The sequence below is a fragment of the Vigna umbellata genome, chromosome 8, assembly GCF_029865625.1.
Source record: "Vigna umbellata cultivar VRB3 chromosome 8, Vumbellata_1.0, whole genome shotgun sequence".
NCBI lineage: Eukaryota > Viridiplantae > Streptophyta > Magnoliopsida > Fabales > Fabaceae > Vigna > Vigna umbellata.
The window spans coordinates 43,980,445-43,997,470 of record NC_142172.1 but is presented as its reverse complement, the minus strand read 5'-3'; the positions used below and the strand labels follow the sequence as shown (position 1 = coordinate 43,997,470).

Genomic DNA, 17,026 nt, shown 5'->3' with positions numbered 1-17,026 from the left:
TGCAATATGAATTAAGAAAAAACATATCAAAATATTGAAACAAACTTCATTATTTAATATTTCAATTGCTACGAATAAGAGAATTTATTGTTATACAAAATCAAAAATATCGCAGGAAACATAAAAGTCGGTTTTGTAGTTGTTTTAAATGAATGCTTAAATTAGCAGATGTATTATTAGTGCATTAAGTAGCAGTGATTTGCCATGAGAATTGTTCTTTGTAGGGCTTCAACTCCAAAACCATTTTCTTTTATTCTATTGCCAATAAGAAGACTCAATGTTGGGCTTTAACATGAAGCCCGCGAGGCCCAAGAAACTGTATTGTATATTAAAAAAAATTGCAGGCAAAGCATGCACACAAGTAGCTTCTACAGTATTACATTAATGATTTTTTTAGAGACTTAAACACTTTTCTTATATGAGAGAATTTCTATCAATTAAATCAAACTAATTTTAATTTATGGAAAAATTAGTTTATTTTGTTTGAAAGTAATTATGAAAAACTTATCCAACCATTAAAATCCTAAGATTTTTTTATTTGTAAAGTAATATGCAAATCGCACTTTAAAATGCAAATTTAAATTATATAATTTCATTAAAACAAAACAATTTCATAGTTCTAAAGGCAATATCTGATAGATACACATAGAAATACTACATAAACCTGATATAACATATCATTTTGATTGAGTACCAAGTGATGTATGATGTGTGCTAGAATCATCCTTCTATGCTCTCTCTATATATCTATTTTTTTCTTTATATTTCTTTCAGAAATCTCTAAGCAGAGTATATGTTCTTGTACAGCGTTAAGTCTGTGTACTTCCCTTTATTCTTATTACGGATGAAAAAGAAAGACATACCTTTTTCATTTATTTGATTACGCACGAATTTGACAATAGGGAACGCATCTTATTTAGTGGTCCAGAAGGCAAATTGCTAAATCCTCGTGATTTAAAATGCAATGGACATGCTTGGAAATGCATGTTTGTAGTGATTTTTTCAGTTGTAGATGGAATGTTTCTTTCTGTGGTGACCATTTTCAATATTTTTCCAACAACGAGTGTTAGGTGAGAAATGAATAAGCAGAGCATTTATATAATTTTTTTGTTTTTCCATTAACATTATATATAGTAAAGAGGTCGTGATTACAAACAACCAAAGCTCATTTCAGTATACACTCAAAATCAATTCCGATAACAATTTTCCAAACATCATTTAAACGCAAATCACACCATTATTGTAAAATTAGATTTTAGTAACACTCATTTAAACTTTAACTTGTGCATATCTAAGGAAGTAAATCTATTCTTGAACAGTCAGGAAGAAATTTCAGAAATTTCAGAAATTTTCAGTCTTACAAGGCATCTTAGTGGTATGTGGCAGACTTTTAAGAAAATCAAGGAAGCATGTACTTGCTTGAAATGCAAGAGGGCAACCTATATGTCAAAATATGAAACCTTCCAATGTGTTTCTTTTACCACCAAGTTATGTGCCACATGATGGCAGAAAATTTGAAACATATCTTGTGGAATAAGGCAGTGGGAAATGTGAAATGAGCACCAAGGTATTGTGTGGTGATCAAAGTGAGATGAGATGCATGGGTGATTGGTGGAGTGGCTTCTTCTTGTGCAAGGGAGAAAATGTTTGAAAGGGACAATGTACCAGCAAGAAATTTTAATTCACGAGTGACCTATTATGGTATTTAAAACGTCCCAAAATATATAACAGTGACCTTGCAAAATCTTCACCCTTGTCTAAGAAAAGCCTAGATGGTTCCTCTTCATCTCTCTTACCCCTCTTGTTATCTCCTCCACTTTACTTCTTCTGCATGAGCCACACCCATTTCTTCACCAAATGGGGTGGCTGCAATCCCTCCTCTCTCCACTCAAGAAGTTCTGGCTCCGCTTGAATTCAACTCAAAAGAAGAGTACGTTCCATCATCATCTTTTCTCAATACCAACATGCTTATTCTTTCTTTTCTGCATCTACTTTTAATTAATCCACCACTGCTTCTGTCCTGTTTCTTACATTGCTCAAGTACTTTACACAAACCTTCCATTAACCGATCATCTAATACACCAATGTTCTCTTTCACTTTTTTACCGTTTCATTGGGATTTGAAATCAAGTAAAGACAATGCAATTTAATTCATGTTCTGGGAAACGTGCTTTTTACACAAACACACTATACCTTTTTCTTTGCTAACTGCTAAGGAGGGCACTGCATGATTTGATTCTTTTTTCCCTCTCACTCCCACATGATCATTTTTTTTCCAACATTTCAGGAAGAGGGATTTACATTCTGTATGAAGATGTCAAGTCTTGCCCCTATGAGGACGTGCACGTCCTCTGGTCAATACTGGTGGAACCGCATTCACCTTCTATGCCATCCAAAAAAATGAAGCCTTTGGACCCAAGACAAAACTGAATGTACATAATAAAATATTTTGTAGCACCAGTAGCATACAGTGACTTTTGCTTTTGGAGCATCTACCAAGTTCTTATACATAAATATTTACTTATCTTTGTACCCTCTTGAATGCTTTTGGTTTATTATCAAGAAACTTGGCTTTGTGTTATTGGGGAGAATTGGGTAAGAAAGAAGAAGTTACAAAATTTTTCTTTGAAAGGGGTTTGTTTCACATGTATTGCTAGTTAAGGAGTCTATTTGAAGCTGTTGATATGGAAGTTTGTTCCTTTAATTTCCTTTGTTGAAGTTGAGCTATGAAAACACATGCTTAAACCTAGTCAATCTAAAAATAAGTGACATGATGTTAGGTAAAATGAGAACAGGTCTTCTGGTTTAATATGTAACATGCTGAACGTGAAAGTCTTCTATATTATGACTCTTCACAATGATGGAACAGTTCACACTGGGCCTTTTGTAGCAACCACACAGCCTGGGATCTAAATGATTTCTTTACAGCAGAAGCTAATTTAATTGAAATCACTAGCTTTCAACTAATATTATAGTAATCTATGGAGAAAAAGTCACTGCTATGTTAGGAAAAAGAAGCATCACAGAGAGTTGATGTGATGCTGTAATTAATTATACAACACACGAGCATTTCATGGAAAAAATTTAGTTTTCAAAAACTTAAATTAGAAATGTCTTTTAAAGAAATATTGCACCTAATTATATTATGATTGCTTATGTTTTGAAGTAAAATTACATTCACGTCATCTGGTTTAAACACAGATCATATTTTATTTTTAATAAATATTATATCGGGTAAAGCGTTGAGATCCCTTAATCAGAGTATTCACGTAAGAGGGTACTTGCAGAAGATATTCCAACGCTCACTGAGTGACTTTGCAGAATAATATTGTAATAAAGATAATTAATCAGAATTAATTGTCTGTCTTTTCTGTGAGACATATATTTATAAATATTATAATGAGTTTACCATTAGGTTTGACTCACTAATCACCAAAAAGTGACTTTCATTATTTCTATTAATTTTTAATGAATAACTATTATTCTCTTTAAGTGTCCATTAATAACTATTATTGTTAAAATTAATTATTAATTAATGACTCTTTTGGACCGGTAGATCATTTTCTTGTTGAATGGTCGATCACACGGTCCTTGACTGACCAGGTGACCATATAGTACAAATATAAAACTCATTTACTTTATATTTTTAATAAAGTAAATTTATATTTTTTTAAAATAATACAATTAAAAATTAAGTAAAATTATGAAATTTAAAATTTAAAGTTTTAAAATATATTAATTAGATATTTTATAAAAAGATACAAAGTGTGTGAATATCATATTATAAAAATATTAAGAAAATAAGTGTCTGTTTTAAAATTAAAGATGTCAAAATCATTCATTGTGACTTGATGAGTGAGTTTATCAGTTATCACGTCTTTTTAAAAGCTGTCAAAACGGTAATCTGATTCGACCCGGTCCGACTCACTACGAGTTGATCACTTATTAGCAAGCTGAAAAAATTTGAACTTGGCTCAACCCACCATAAGTTGTGAATTAAACTGGTTGACTCACTAACTCATTTAATTATAAGTTCTTTTTAAAATAAAAAAATAACAATTTTTTAATTCAAATCTAAATAAACGTCACAACTAAAATGATGTTAAACTACAAAAGACAATTCAAAATAAAATAAACATATATATATATATATAAATATATATATATATATATATATAAATATATATATATATATATATATATATATATATATAAATATATATATATAATATATATATATATATATATATAATATATATATATATATATATATATATAAATATATATATATATATATAAATATATATATATATATATTACAAATAATAAACATTATATTATTTATCAAAATAATAATTACATTTTTATTTGTAAAATATCATTAAAATAAATTTATTGTATATAAGTTTTATTTATAATTATATATTTATCCCTTTATATTTAAAAAAATTAATTACAAAATATACTAATGTATTATAACTAAAATTATTTGATATAATTTTTAAATTGTGTAATGAAGAAAAATAAAAGAATAATAATAAATTCTTAGTATTTCAAATAATTGGAATATATTATAATTAGTTATTTGTAAAAATATAAAATACATTTAATTATTTTTCTCTAAAGATAACATTCCAACTTATTATATATTAAAATTCAAAATTATAATATCACAATTAATATACAGAAAATAAATCACAAACGTTTAGGGAAATTGTAATTACTTTTAATAAAATACAATGTTAAAAAATTGAAAATAAAAGAGTATATAAACACATGCACATGTGTCAACTTTTTTAGCAAAAAATTATTAATACTAAAATATTTTATTAAAAATAAATCATTTGTATAAATTTTTATTATATAAATAATTATTTAAATTAAAAAAAATAGTTACAGGATATAATTGAAAAATAATTTTTTATTATGGATAATCATTTAAATTTTGAAAAATGTTACTGGTAAGAACCTAAAAAATAGAGTATTAGACTTGATAGATATCTTAAAACAATGAGAGGGAGTATGTTATTGGTAAAATAATTTAATAATATAAATAAAATTTCATAAACATTATATTTCTATAACTCTTTCTCTGAGTTTTATCTCCCTTCTCCTAAGATTTGGACTTCTGACTTTTGGCTCATATGTTTGACGATCAAAGGTGTTTAGGAGTTCACAAGAGTGAACTCTTCATTCTTTGCTCATTTTTCTTTAATTCTTAGTTTAAGACATATGCAACTAATATTTTATCGCATGTATCGTCACTCTCTTTTTCTATCCCATTGTCGATCAGTGGTCCTAAAAGACTTACTTTGATCACGATGTTGTGGTTCGTAAGTGCTTCTAGAATTCTCTAAGGAAAGCTAGTGTTTGTTTTTATTTTGAATTATAAAGTATAAATTGATAGTTATTTGTGTGAGTAGTTAATGTATGTTGAATTATTATGCGTGAAATGATTGTTTTAATGTAAATTGTTGTGGTGCTCAACGACAGTCAGCGGAGCCTAAGCTCCAAAAAATCAAGAGGTTTGATGCTAAACTACATGAGGTGGTGCTTAGGCACCAAGTTTGCTAGAGAAATGTCGCAAGGATGTGCTGCTAAACGCTAATGTCTTTTGTTTGCACTCTTTGTTGTTTCAGTTTTTGGCTTTTGTGGTTTCTTTTAATGATTGGTAGGTACTTCATGACATGTTTAGTATGCTTTATGAAATATTATTAAGGATTTTGAATGAGATTGATGTATGCACAATGTGTGATTGAATAAGAGCTTTTAAGGATGAATTCGAAATAATTGTATAAAGTGTTGTTTCTATGAATGTAGAAAGCTCAAGCTTAAGGATTTTTCTGACACTCTAATGATCATTCATTTTGAGTTAGAAATAAGTGATGCACATTGTGAGAGTAACCTAATGATTCTACAACACAATAAAGACCACCATAAGTGCATGATCTGCCATAACTCGACATTCATATTATATATGGACGATCAGGTTTAGATTCATAGTATGCTTAGAATGTTTGTTTAACTTAGTATGAATATATAAATGATGAATCTTAATACTCTTGATTATTTTTTTACATTAGTTTACCTTTTATGTATTTCTTTGTTTGGTTGTTGGTGTATATTTGATTCTTTTTGCAATAATGGTGGGTTTGAGAAAAAGTGATGATGTCTTCATGAAGCAAAATTTGAAGAGTGATACAACATAAATAAGTATGTATATGTATATATATATATATATATATATATATATATATATATATATATATATATATATATATATATATAGGGTTTGCTAACGCGCGTAAGTCTGTTTTTCAGTTGGTACATTTTAGCAATGTGTACCGGGTTTTAGTAGACAAAAATATCCTTATATACCATGGATTCTAAGTTCTAAGATTAAGGATATTTTAATAATTTTCATTCTCAAAAAAAAAAAAAAAGAAATCCCCAAAATTGAAAAAATCAGAAACACTTGCCGTATGTTACAAAAAAAATGATTTTATAATGAGTTTTGATCTTATAATTTTTGTCTTATCTAATTTTATCCAATTTTCACAAGCATAAAGGAATTGGTAATTGACCTGGAAAAAATCAGAAATACTTATTGTTAAACAATTTCTTACAAAAAATGATTTTATAATGAGTTTTTATCTTATAATTTTTGTCTTATCTAATTTTATCTAATTTTCACAAGCATAATGGCATCCGAAAGAATTGGTAATTGACCTGGAGGGTTTTTTTAGAGATGATGATTCAACATATGCAAATATGATGAAATTAGAGAAATTAGTGAAGATGGTGAAATTGAAGAGATCTCGAATGAACCTTTGCCTCAAGGTGAATATGTCAATGACTCAACTCTTTAGAAAGACAAATTGTTTAAAGGTAAGTGTTTCTAATTTTTTCAATTGGGGCTATAGTAGGGATGACAGAGAAAAGGTTAGAGTGAGAGAGATGAAAGAGAAAGGATTGAGAGGAATAAGAGATGTGAGTAAGAGTTTGGGGGTTTCTTTTATTAATAATATGATAATTTCTTTATAGTATTTATACTATTTTAATGAGATTTTACGTTACTAAATTATAAATGAAGAATATGTCAATAAGAGAACAAGGAAAAGTATAAAATCCCCAAAGCAAGGTTACTTGTTTTTGTTTGAGATTGTTTTTGCTGTGTGCATTTGTCACTGCCAACCTTCATCTCTTATTTCCACCTTCCTTGTTTTCTTTTATTGTACTTTCCATTTCTCTTATCTTGTCTAATGATACGTGGTTTCATATGTTTCCACAAGCATCTTATATCATAGAACATTGTGATCTGTACTAAAACACATTCATATTATAAATATCCAATTTTGTGATAAATAAAATTTATTTTAACTTTTTAAATAATAAATAAAAAAGATATAAAATAAAATAAAACAAAACAAAGAAAAAAAATCAACAACCCAGTCAGTATAGGGAAAGAGATACCTTTTTGGAAAAAACAATCAGACAGATTTGTGAGCACCAAAAGATCAGTTCTTCCATCATTACATTCATCTCCACCATTTTTCTTCATCTTCATCTACACAAGCTATCTGCACTCGATCACCAACACATCCAAAAAAACAGAAAATCGTGAGAGAAGGCAAAAAAAAAAAAAGAGGAGAAGCTGAGAAAAGCGAGACAGGGAGGTGAGGAGCATCATAGCAACTAAGAAGAAGAAGAAAGAAGTAGCTCCTAAAATGGTGAAGGTAAAATTTCCTGTTTACTATCTCATTCAAGCTTATTGGTTCTATTTTGCAATTGTGGATGTGGATCAATATCAAGTTTCCACATTCTCTGCACTACATCTTCTTTGTTTCTTTAGCTTCAAGAACCAATCTTTAGCCACGCCTTCACTCTCCCATCCATCATCACCTCCACTTTTCATCTCTATTCATCTTCATCATCCATCATCTTCTACAGCTCCACACATGCACAGGGAAATCCCAATAGAACATAACAAAGAACTCTCAGCATCGAGAGTATGAAGAGAGCCGGAAATCAGGGGAAGACTTGGCAAGACTGAGAAGAAAGGAGGTGAGGAGCAGCGGCCCCTGAATGGCAATAACCCGTTTCGGGTCTGTGTCGGTGCTCCGGTGATAGTGCTCGGCCGTGCGACGGCCACGGTATTGTGTTGGTGGTGACTCCATATTTCTCGGTGGCGCTGGTGGCGGAAATCGCGGCGGTTTCCGATCTGGGTATTGGGAGGTGGTAGAAACACGTTTTTAAAGAGGAAGAATACGGAGGGAGATCATGTCGTCGCCAGCAAAGCTTCCTGTGGTGACCAGCGTCGCTAGCGACGGCCCTGGCCGGTCGAGGAGCATGCGGCGACGGGAGGGGCTGCTGGCAATGGTGGTTCAGGCGAGGAAGATGAAGAATGGAGAGACCTTGAAGGTTTTTTTGGGGTATATTGATGAAGATGAAGTTGGGTTAGCCCAACAATTTGATTTGTGCACCCCATTTTAATTTCTCTGCACCCACACGTGTTTATATTGTGGCCCATAACTGCTCGCTATTTGCACCTCCTTTGGGTTTCACTACACACACCTCTTTTATGTTTTGTTGAGCTCTTTATAAATGGCAACAATCATATAATGTCCATTATCTTTTGAAATTGCTGCTTCTAGAAGTAGAGCATGTATCACACTATTGTCTTTCTATTCTAAAAATGACTCCATTTGCAGTGCACATGGATTTTAGTTGTCTTTGAAGATAGATAATTAGACAAACTACTGCGTGTGGGGGGTTTTGAGAGCAGTTTCATCTTTTGAACAGCTATAGATTGGAATTCTCCTCCTTTCATTGTCTGGAGGCTTAACAAATGTCAGCATCAAGGTATCTCCTAAGTAATGGTATCCTTTTACAGTCCTCAGATGCTCCTCCAGTCAGAAACTTCCTTGAAACTCATCCAGGTACTTTCAAAATTAGTAACAATTTAGTAAAATAAGTAATTGAATTATAGCAAGATTTTCTTATACATATTTTGTTTATTTTAAAACTTATTTAGCTAACTTCTGGTCTAGGTGCTTACACAACATCACGTACTTACAACAATGCTTCATGGCTGTTATTTTGGGAAAGGCACATGAAAAGACTTTCAGAATCTATACAAGTTCTATCAAATGTTGCGCCATGGCTTCTATTTAAATCTAATCATCCTGCAGTTTTGTCACCGTCATCAGCAACCTTGCCAATATGGCAACCCACTGTTCAGGTGCTTGTTAATGGTTCTCTATGCAAAGTCTTGCCAATTGCTCTAAAAGAAAGGAAAGATGGTGAGGAGCTGGCCATTACAACTCTTGTTAGTGGTAATTTAGAGGAATTAAATGCATGTGAAACTGTTAGAAAGGAAAACATGAGTAAAATTCTCGATGTGCATGTGCATGTTGAAACTTATGTTCCTCCTACATTCGGTATTTGGGGAAATGGTGTACATTTGGCTTTGGTGGGCTATGGGAGGAATGTCGCAGCTGCAAAATATTCAGATTGGGTAAGGTTAGTCTGTGCATTTTGAATTGGAAGCATTATTAAGCACTTAGTTTTTCCTTAAATCCTATGTAAAAAAAATAGCAGGATATTAATGAATAAAGATATAAACACTGAAAGGCATGAACATATAATATATATATATTCTCTATTATGGTTTTCTTAAATTGCCTTAATTAGTTGTCTAGAAATTACTGGCATTGTGGGTTGTAAAGTTCAAGGGGGACGCATCTAGGAAATTATTAATAATTATTTATATATTGTCTTAGAATACTCTTTCTGTTTTACAGCCATCCAACATGTATTGCCTAATTAATTTACATCTCAGGTTTGATCTAATTTGATTTTTTGGAGACACTGGTGTCTTAATGGTTTGATTTCCCAGAAATTGTATAGGATCTGTCGCATGACTATAAATTAAGTTATGTATTAATGCTTGGTTGGAACCAAGCCAATTATTTTTACTAAAATAACCCCTTCGTTTTTAGTGACTATAACTCCAGTAATGAATTGAGGATAATCGACTTTTCTTTTAAATTTCATTATTAATATTTATATCTGCAATCTGCTGTCTATGACAGTGTAAAATTGCATATTTATTTCATTTTCTTGCTGTTTGTTGTGTTGATCTTCCTTCAAGTTAGTTGGAAATTTTTCTACAATGCAGGATTAGGAAGCCTCTGGAAAAGCTCAGGCCTCCCTCAGTGACAGAACTGTTGCTGTCAAATGATGGGGATCAGATCCTGGAAGGTTGTGTGACAAATTTTTTTGTTGTTTGCTGCAAGGTGGGCTTATTTTATCTATCAATTTAACTTCCAACTTTCTATCTTACTGTATTCACACTTATCTTATGCTAGATTCTATATGCCTGTTTTTTTAGTACACATATATATATGCATCACTCTCAACAATCTGAACCTAAAGCTGTTGCTAAATATTGGGGTTGGATTGAACAAACTTTAATATTCTAGTAAGACTTTTTAAATTTGATTTGTTGTAATGCTACAACCAATGCAACGAGCTTTCTTTAAATAGCGGTGTCTCTTGAGTAGGATGGACCATTCTTTGTTTTGAAAAAGATTTACAAGCATACCAATTTATTAAAAACCTTTAAGTTCATTTTCTATTCATTTGGCAGGATGGAAATATTCAGTATGAATTCCTATTCTTTGTCATATTGATGAATATACAGTACTCGAATACTCATTGAGTTTCAATCCTTTTTTATATATTTGTGTTCTGTTTTAAATTTTTATGCTTTCATGATCATTTGATGTTTACTACAGTCTGATGACTGCAAAGGTACTGATGCCATCATTTGAGTTTCCCCTACTCTTTTCCTTTGCATGTGCATGTGCGTTCTTTGAAACATTTTATGAAATAAACTCGTGCATTACTTTGTACTTCTTTTTGCTTTTGATGACAGGCCTGTGTGACTTTTAGTGTTCATTTCTTGTTTCATTTTAGGTTTTGGATTCAAATGATGGGAAGGCCCTCTGTGATTCTTTTGAAGTACAAACAGCTCCTATCAGTGATGGTGTCCTTCCAGGAACAATACGCCAACTAGTTCTTGAGTACGGTTTGATTATAAATCTTACTGCTAAATTTTCTTTGACATAAAGAAACCATGCCCTTGTGTAGGATTTATGTTATTTAATATGGCCTATAGTTTAACAATTTTCTTGACACTAGCATAAAATTAGGGCTGTATCTCGTATTGCCAACAGTTAGACTTAAAGCATTGCCTTTCTGCTTCTGTAGTGTTTGAATATTGTATATATGATATATTGTCTTGTTTGGTTAGTTTATTGTTGTCAGGAAGATGTGATGCAAGAAGGGCAAAAGGAATGAGAAGAAATGGGGGGCAAGTGTATAGGATAGAGGCTACTGAGAAGCACTAACAAGTTGTTTCTCGTGTGATTGAGCATTGACTTGCATTATGTGCAGGGTATGCAGGAGTGAAGGAATTCCATTTCGAGAAGTTGCTCCCTCGTGGTCAGAACATGAAATCTGGGAGGAGGCATTCATCACGAGTACTGTTTTGGCTTTTCAATGTTTTCATTTAATTAGTATTCAAATGCTTAAGAATAACATATTAAAATATGCATTAGTTCTTTTAGAAATTTCAGTACCTGTCTAGACTGAGTGTCTAATAAAACCGAATGGTGGCAGTCTAAAGAGTGAGGATTGTTTCTGATAGCTTTAAAGTGGTTCAGACTAAATAATTGGCCGCAAGAAATAAACACACTGCTTTCTACATAAGGATAAAAATCTGTTTTTTAGGCCGTGTTTGGTCACAAACACTATTCCTTCAACATACACGGAATAACAATCTGACACCTTAATTTATTTTTACGAGTCCATAGTAGTTATGTATTACTACAGCTGCCACATAAACTAGAAGATTAAGGTATAAATAAATGCCTACTGACTTCCTAATAGAGATTCATAACTGTCTAAATCAAATGTTGGCCTATCATATTCTACCATTCACTTGGGACTAATTGTCATTGCAGATAGCTTGAGGCTTTTGCAACATGTGGATAGTATTCAGGTTCCAACAGAATGGAAATCAGCCCATTCTAAAACTTGGAAGGAAATATCATGGACAAAAAAGCAATTTCAGGTGGTACATTTCTACTGGTGCTGCAATTGATTCAGTTTTTTTAAGTGATTTTCTAAATTAGAGTAATTGTAGGGTGGACCAGGGAGGATCACAACTGTTATCGAGGTAAATTATTTATCACTTATATGTAAATTTCGAAAGGAAAAAGCAAGCAAAATAAAACGCTAATCTTCTACCATATATTTTACAAGCAAAATAAAACTTTGATTCAAAATCAAGCTTTGCTTGTCTTTCTAAGATTTCTTGTTTATTAATAATTTTTCACAATACTGCAATCACAAAACCGAAATTCCCTTTCTTTTAACCAGGAAAAGATTAAGGGGAAAGCAGTTACGGAAGGATACCCAATAAGTAACATATATGCTTGTTGAAAATCCCACTGAGTTGCTAATACGATGGGATCAAACGAACGATAGTTGACATCCTCCTTCTTTAGTTGGCTTGTACATTGGCTATTGGCTCATCCACTACATGAAAATGTTATCTATTGGAACGTGGCCATTTTGTTGAATCTGAAGTCCGAATAACTTCATGAATTAGTCAGAGATCGAATAGAGAGAATAAAGGAACAAAAATAGAGAATCCATCTCTAATACTGAGGTCTGGCACTATTTTATTTTCTCGTCATACAATATTATCCTCTTGTATCTGTTTGTGTGGAAAATGACTTGAACGAAACAATGTAATAAAAAAAAGTCTTCTAAAAATCTAACCTGTTTGTTTTCAATCGTTGAAGAAAATAAATGGGAAAAGCTAATCTACTATGTACTGGATTCCCATCACATATATATGGGCATATACGCTTTAGTCGATCAATCCGCGATAGAGTTTAACTCAAAAGGATAAGACTTTTCTGGTGTTGCTCTCAACTGAAGCAATCAAGTGATGGTCATTGAATTAGAAATAGAATGATACAAGTTTCCTTATACCATCATTCTAAGCTGGTCTAAAAATATAACTGTACGAAAGGGTTAAAGCTGGATGAGATCTCCTGGGATAGATAGACCATTAATCTACAAAGTGGGTTGATTTACGCCTTTTATCAAGGGTTGATTTACATTAGTAAAATACTTTTCTTTCATTTTCGTGCAGGTGCTTTTTCGTATTCGAATAAATATTGAAATAAAACCCTAAAATAAAAAACGTAACTGTGACACCCTTCAACGGATGTCAACATCCGTTTTACCGTTTTACCTTAAACGGATGTCAACATCCGTTTTACCTTAAACGGATGTTGACATCCGTTGAAGATGTCACCTCCGTTTAAAAGTTACATTTTTTTATTTTAGGGTTTGTTTTATTAGGGGACATCCCCTCCGTTGAAGGATGTCACCTCCGTTGGAGGATGTCACCTCCGTTGGAGGATGTCACCTCCGTTGGAGGATGTCACCTCCGTTGGAGGATGTCACCTCCGTTGGAGGATGGCACCTCCGTTGGAGGATGGCACCTCCGTTGGAGGATGGCACCTCCGTTGGAGGATGGCACCTCCGTTGGAGGATGGCACCTCCGTTGGAGGATGGCACCTCCGTTGGAGGATGGCACCTCCGTTGGAGGATGGCACCTCCGTTGGAGGATGGCACCTCCGTTGGAGGATGGCACCTCCGTTGGAGGATGGCACCTCCGTTGGAGGATGGCACCTCCGTTGCAGGATGGCACCTCCGTTGCAGGATGGCACCTCCGTTGCAGGATGGCACCTCCGTTGCAGGATGGCACCTCCGTTGCAGGATGGCACCTCCGTTGCAGGATGGCACCTCCGTTGCAGGATGGCACCTCCGTTGCAGGATGGCACCTCCGTTGCAGGATGGCACCTCCTTTGCAGGATGGCACCTCCTTTGCAGGATGGCACCTCCTTTGCAGGATGGCACCTCCGTTGCAGGATGGCACCTCCGTTGCAGGATGGCACCTCCGTTGCAGGATGGCACCTCCGTTGCAGGATGGCACCTCCGTTGCAGGATGGCACCTCCATTGATCTATACTTACTTTCTCACGCTGGTTGATGCTCTGGACGCTCCTCGATGTTCTTCCACACCACGGCAATGACGCTCCTTCACACCACGACGGCAATGAAAGCTTTCAAACAAAAATAAAATAGGAAGAAAAAGGAATGGAAGTGCGAGAGGTGGGGAGGTGAAACCGAAACGAGGAAAGGAGAAGAGAGTTTCGTGGGTGGGTGCTGGAAAAGTAAAATTAGGGTTTCAAATTATTTAAAATAGGATAAAAGTAAAAATCTTTTTAACTTAAAGATATAATTGTATTTAAAATAATGTGAGGTGAAGGAAGTACAGGGTGGTGGTGGAAGAAGCACACCCTTTATGGTTATATTTATAAAAGAAAACAAATCATTTTTTTAAAGTTTATTTTCATGGGTTGACATAATTCGAAAAGGCTATAGGGCTTTCCTGTGGATCAACTCAATATTTTTTTCTGGCTTTTACTTCCTGCATCCTCACAACTTCTTCACACACTTCCTCAAATTTTCAAAATACCATTTTACCTTCTTTGTAACTGACTTCTAGAATACATTGAATTCTGGAATGAAATTTTGGAACAAGATTCCCATAACAAAATCTTCTGAAACAAATTTTTGGATGTAGTCTGAAAAGAGCTTTTTGGAACACATGAAATATGGTCTAGAAATAGCTTTCTGAAGCAAATTTTTTTCCCTACTTTTTCTCTTCTTCCTCGGAGTTCTTTCTGTTTCCTTCATTCTCTAAAGCGACGGGGATGGTCAGAGTGACGGCGGTAGCACAAGAGTGGCTAAAGCTGTTATGTGGTGCAGTAGTAGAGATGAGGTGCACGAAGCAATAGTCTACTTTTCTTAGTAAAATAAAAAAAAATAGACAGGTAATATATAACGCATAAAAGAATGTTGTTTCCTCCACCACCACCAATTGCTTCCTGTATCACCTCATACTCATTTTACTCTTGATATAAAACGGATGTCAACATCTGTTTCACCACTCTGTACCCAATTTTTTTGGCTTATTATATTCAACGGATGTGTGGCAAGTATATTTTTTTTAGTTTTTTAAATATTATATTTTAATTAATTTATAAATTACTTTATTTTTTTATTTTTTTTATAATATATTACGAAAATTAATTTTATTTTATTTAATTAAATAATTATTATTAATTTAATTAAATAATATATATATATATATTAATTTAAAATAAATAAATTAATAAACTATAAAACAAGAAAACTACGTATGTGGTCAACGGACGTGTGCCACATCCATTTCATTTATAATATTTATATTATAATAATTAATTAAATAATAATATATAAATTAAATTAATTATAATTATTTTATTATATACAATAAAATTAATTTATATATAATTATATAATAAATTTAAAATAAAATTAAATAATATTTATATATTAATTTAAAATATAATAAATTAATAAACTAAAAAAATTTACAGACACGTCCGTTTACTTAATAACATAAATTTTTTTATAATAATTAATTAAATAATAATATATAAGTTAAATTAATAATAACTATTTTACTAAATAAAATAAAACTAATTTATATATAATGATGTAATAAATTTTTTAAAAAATAAATAATATTTATATATTAATTTAAAATATAATAAATTAATAAATTGAAAAAAAAACCTTAGGAATGTGTCACATCCGGATGTGGCAACTTAATAATATAAATATTATAATAATTAATTAAATAATAATATATAAATTAAATTAATAATAATTATTTTATTAAATAAAATAAAAATAATTTATATATAATTATATAATAAATTTTAAAAAAATATTTATATATTAAATTAAAATATAATAAACTAAAAATAAATAAATAAACCTTACGCATGTGGCCGTATCCATTTAATGGATGTGTACATCTGTTTATTTAATAATATAAAAAATATTAAATTAATAATTGAAAAAAAAAAAAAACTTGAACAGACGTAGTATATCTGTTAACGTGACATAGAAAATATGTAGAGATGTAAGATATTTTAAAATATAATCATTAAATGGAAAAAATACTTCTAACCAATAAATGGAAAAAAAATAAAGCACTGGTTACTTTTTGCTTTTTTTCCTTGCAACTTCTTGAAGCTACAAAACAAAATAAAAAACAACGTAAAGATTATTAGCTGTGTTCTGTTTCGTAGCAAACCAAAAGATTCAATTTAAGTCAACAAAATCTGGCTGCATGACAAGAGAAATTTGGCCGTTAGCAGATGAGCCAGGTTTCAAGTTCTTAAAAAAAACAGTAAAATGTATGAAAATGTCACATGCAAGTATGACAACAGTGTTGAACTTTGTCTTTAAGCTGATTGTCAAAATCAGATTACGATTATTCTATGGAAATTATATCTCAAGTGTGCTACTCGAAGAAATCGGAGCAATGAATTAATTGTGATTTTATTATTTTGGTTTTATCTCATGTTGTGAACATAGTGCCATGTGTAGAAACCGTGTTGGTCACTCCGTGACATAATCCAAGTCCAAAGATCAGATAACACTAGAATGTTTTTCTTTTTCTTAAAAAACTATTACTTCCATTAGATCTGAGATTACATAACTTCGTAAGAGGATTCTTCGGCACATTCATGCTAACTCTACATGCAGCTATTCTTTTAACAAACAAATACTTCAGACATTTATATTTTAATAACTCGTTTCTTAATATTTTTCCCCCTCATCAATCAACACAATCTTTTAAACATATATTTTATTGGTTGAGACTTAATTATAGCTATAAATCTGAGAGAATTTTATTGAATATTGTTTTGGGTTGAAGGGGGCTGAATTCGAGGTTGGAGATAATCCAGGAGCTATGTAGCAAACCGAGCAAGACATGCAGGAAGCTGATCGAATACTGTAACAGACCAGGTAGAACATGC

General features: G+C 32.0%; 2 protein-coding genes across 3 annotated transcripts; both read left to right on the top strand.

Annotated features, from left to right (window-relative positions):
• The first annotated feature begins 701 nt into the window (after positions 1-701).
• On the top strand, positions 702-2,704 carry LOC148194784 (uncharacterized). The gene is made up of 2 exons (XM_088095985.1): positions 702-1,930; positions 2,288-2,704. Exons 1-2 carry the CDS (start codon positions 1,858-1,860, stop codon positions 2,428-2,430), a joined length of 216 nt encoding a protein of 71 aa, XP_087952111.1. The 5' UTR covers positions 702-1,857; the 3' UTR covers positions 2,431-2,704.
• A 4,777-nt stretch (positions 2,705-7,481) lies between these two features.
• Positions 7,482-12,866, top strand: LOC124822874 (D-aminoacid aminotransferase-like PLP-dependent enzymes superfamily protein). Of its 2 annotated transcripts, XM_047294971.2 has the most exons (9): positions 7,499-7,736; positions 8,712-8,939; positions 9,051-9,522; positions 10,181-10,298; positions 10,981-11,087; positions 11,461-11,546; positions 12,030-12,139; positions 12,212-12,244; positions 12,448-12,866. In XM_047294971.2, exons 2-9 carry the CDS (start codon positions 8,849-8,851, stop codon positions 12,508-12,510), a joined length of 1,080 nt encoding a protein of 359 aa, XP_047150927.1. In that variant the 5' UTR covers positions 7,499-7,736; positions 8,712-8,848; the 3' UTR covers positions 12,511-12,866. The 2 variants fall into 2 exon arrangements, 1 of the variants encoding a protein (XP_047150927.1); XR_015781623.1 differs by lacking the exons at positions 12,212-12,244; positions 12,448-12,866 and having other exon boundaries at positions 7,482-7,736; positions 11,318-11,546; positions 12,030-12,093.
• The last annotated feature ends 4,160 nt before the right edge of the window (positions 12,867-17,026 follow it).

Bases quoted from the DNA above. Each gene is read 5' to 3' on its own strand.
- LOC124822874 (XM_047294971.2), top strand. From the start codon at position 8,849: ATGTCAGCATCAAGGTATCTCCTAAGTAATGGTATCCTTTTACAGTCC. The intron at 8,940-9,050 runs GTACTTTCAAAA...CTTCTGGTCTAG, and splicing joins CTTCCTTGAAACTCATCCAG to GTGCTTACACAACATCACGT. The intron at 12,245-12,447 runs GTAAATTATTTA...TCTTTTAACCAG, and splicing joins GGATCACAACTGTTATCGAG to GAAAAGATTAAGGGGAAAGC.
- LOC148194784 (XM_088095985.1), top strand. From the start codon at position 1,858: ATGGGGTGGCTGCAATCCCTCCTCTCTCCACTCAAGAAGTTCTGGCTC. The intron at 1,931-2,287 runs GTACGTTCCATC...CCAACATTTCAG, and splicing joins GAATTCAACTCAAAAGAAGA to GAAGAGGGATTTACATTCTG.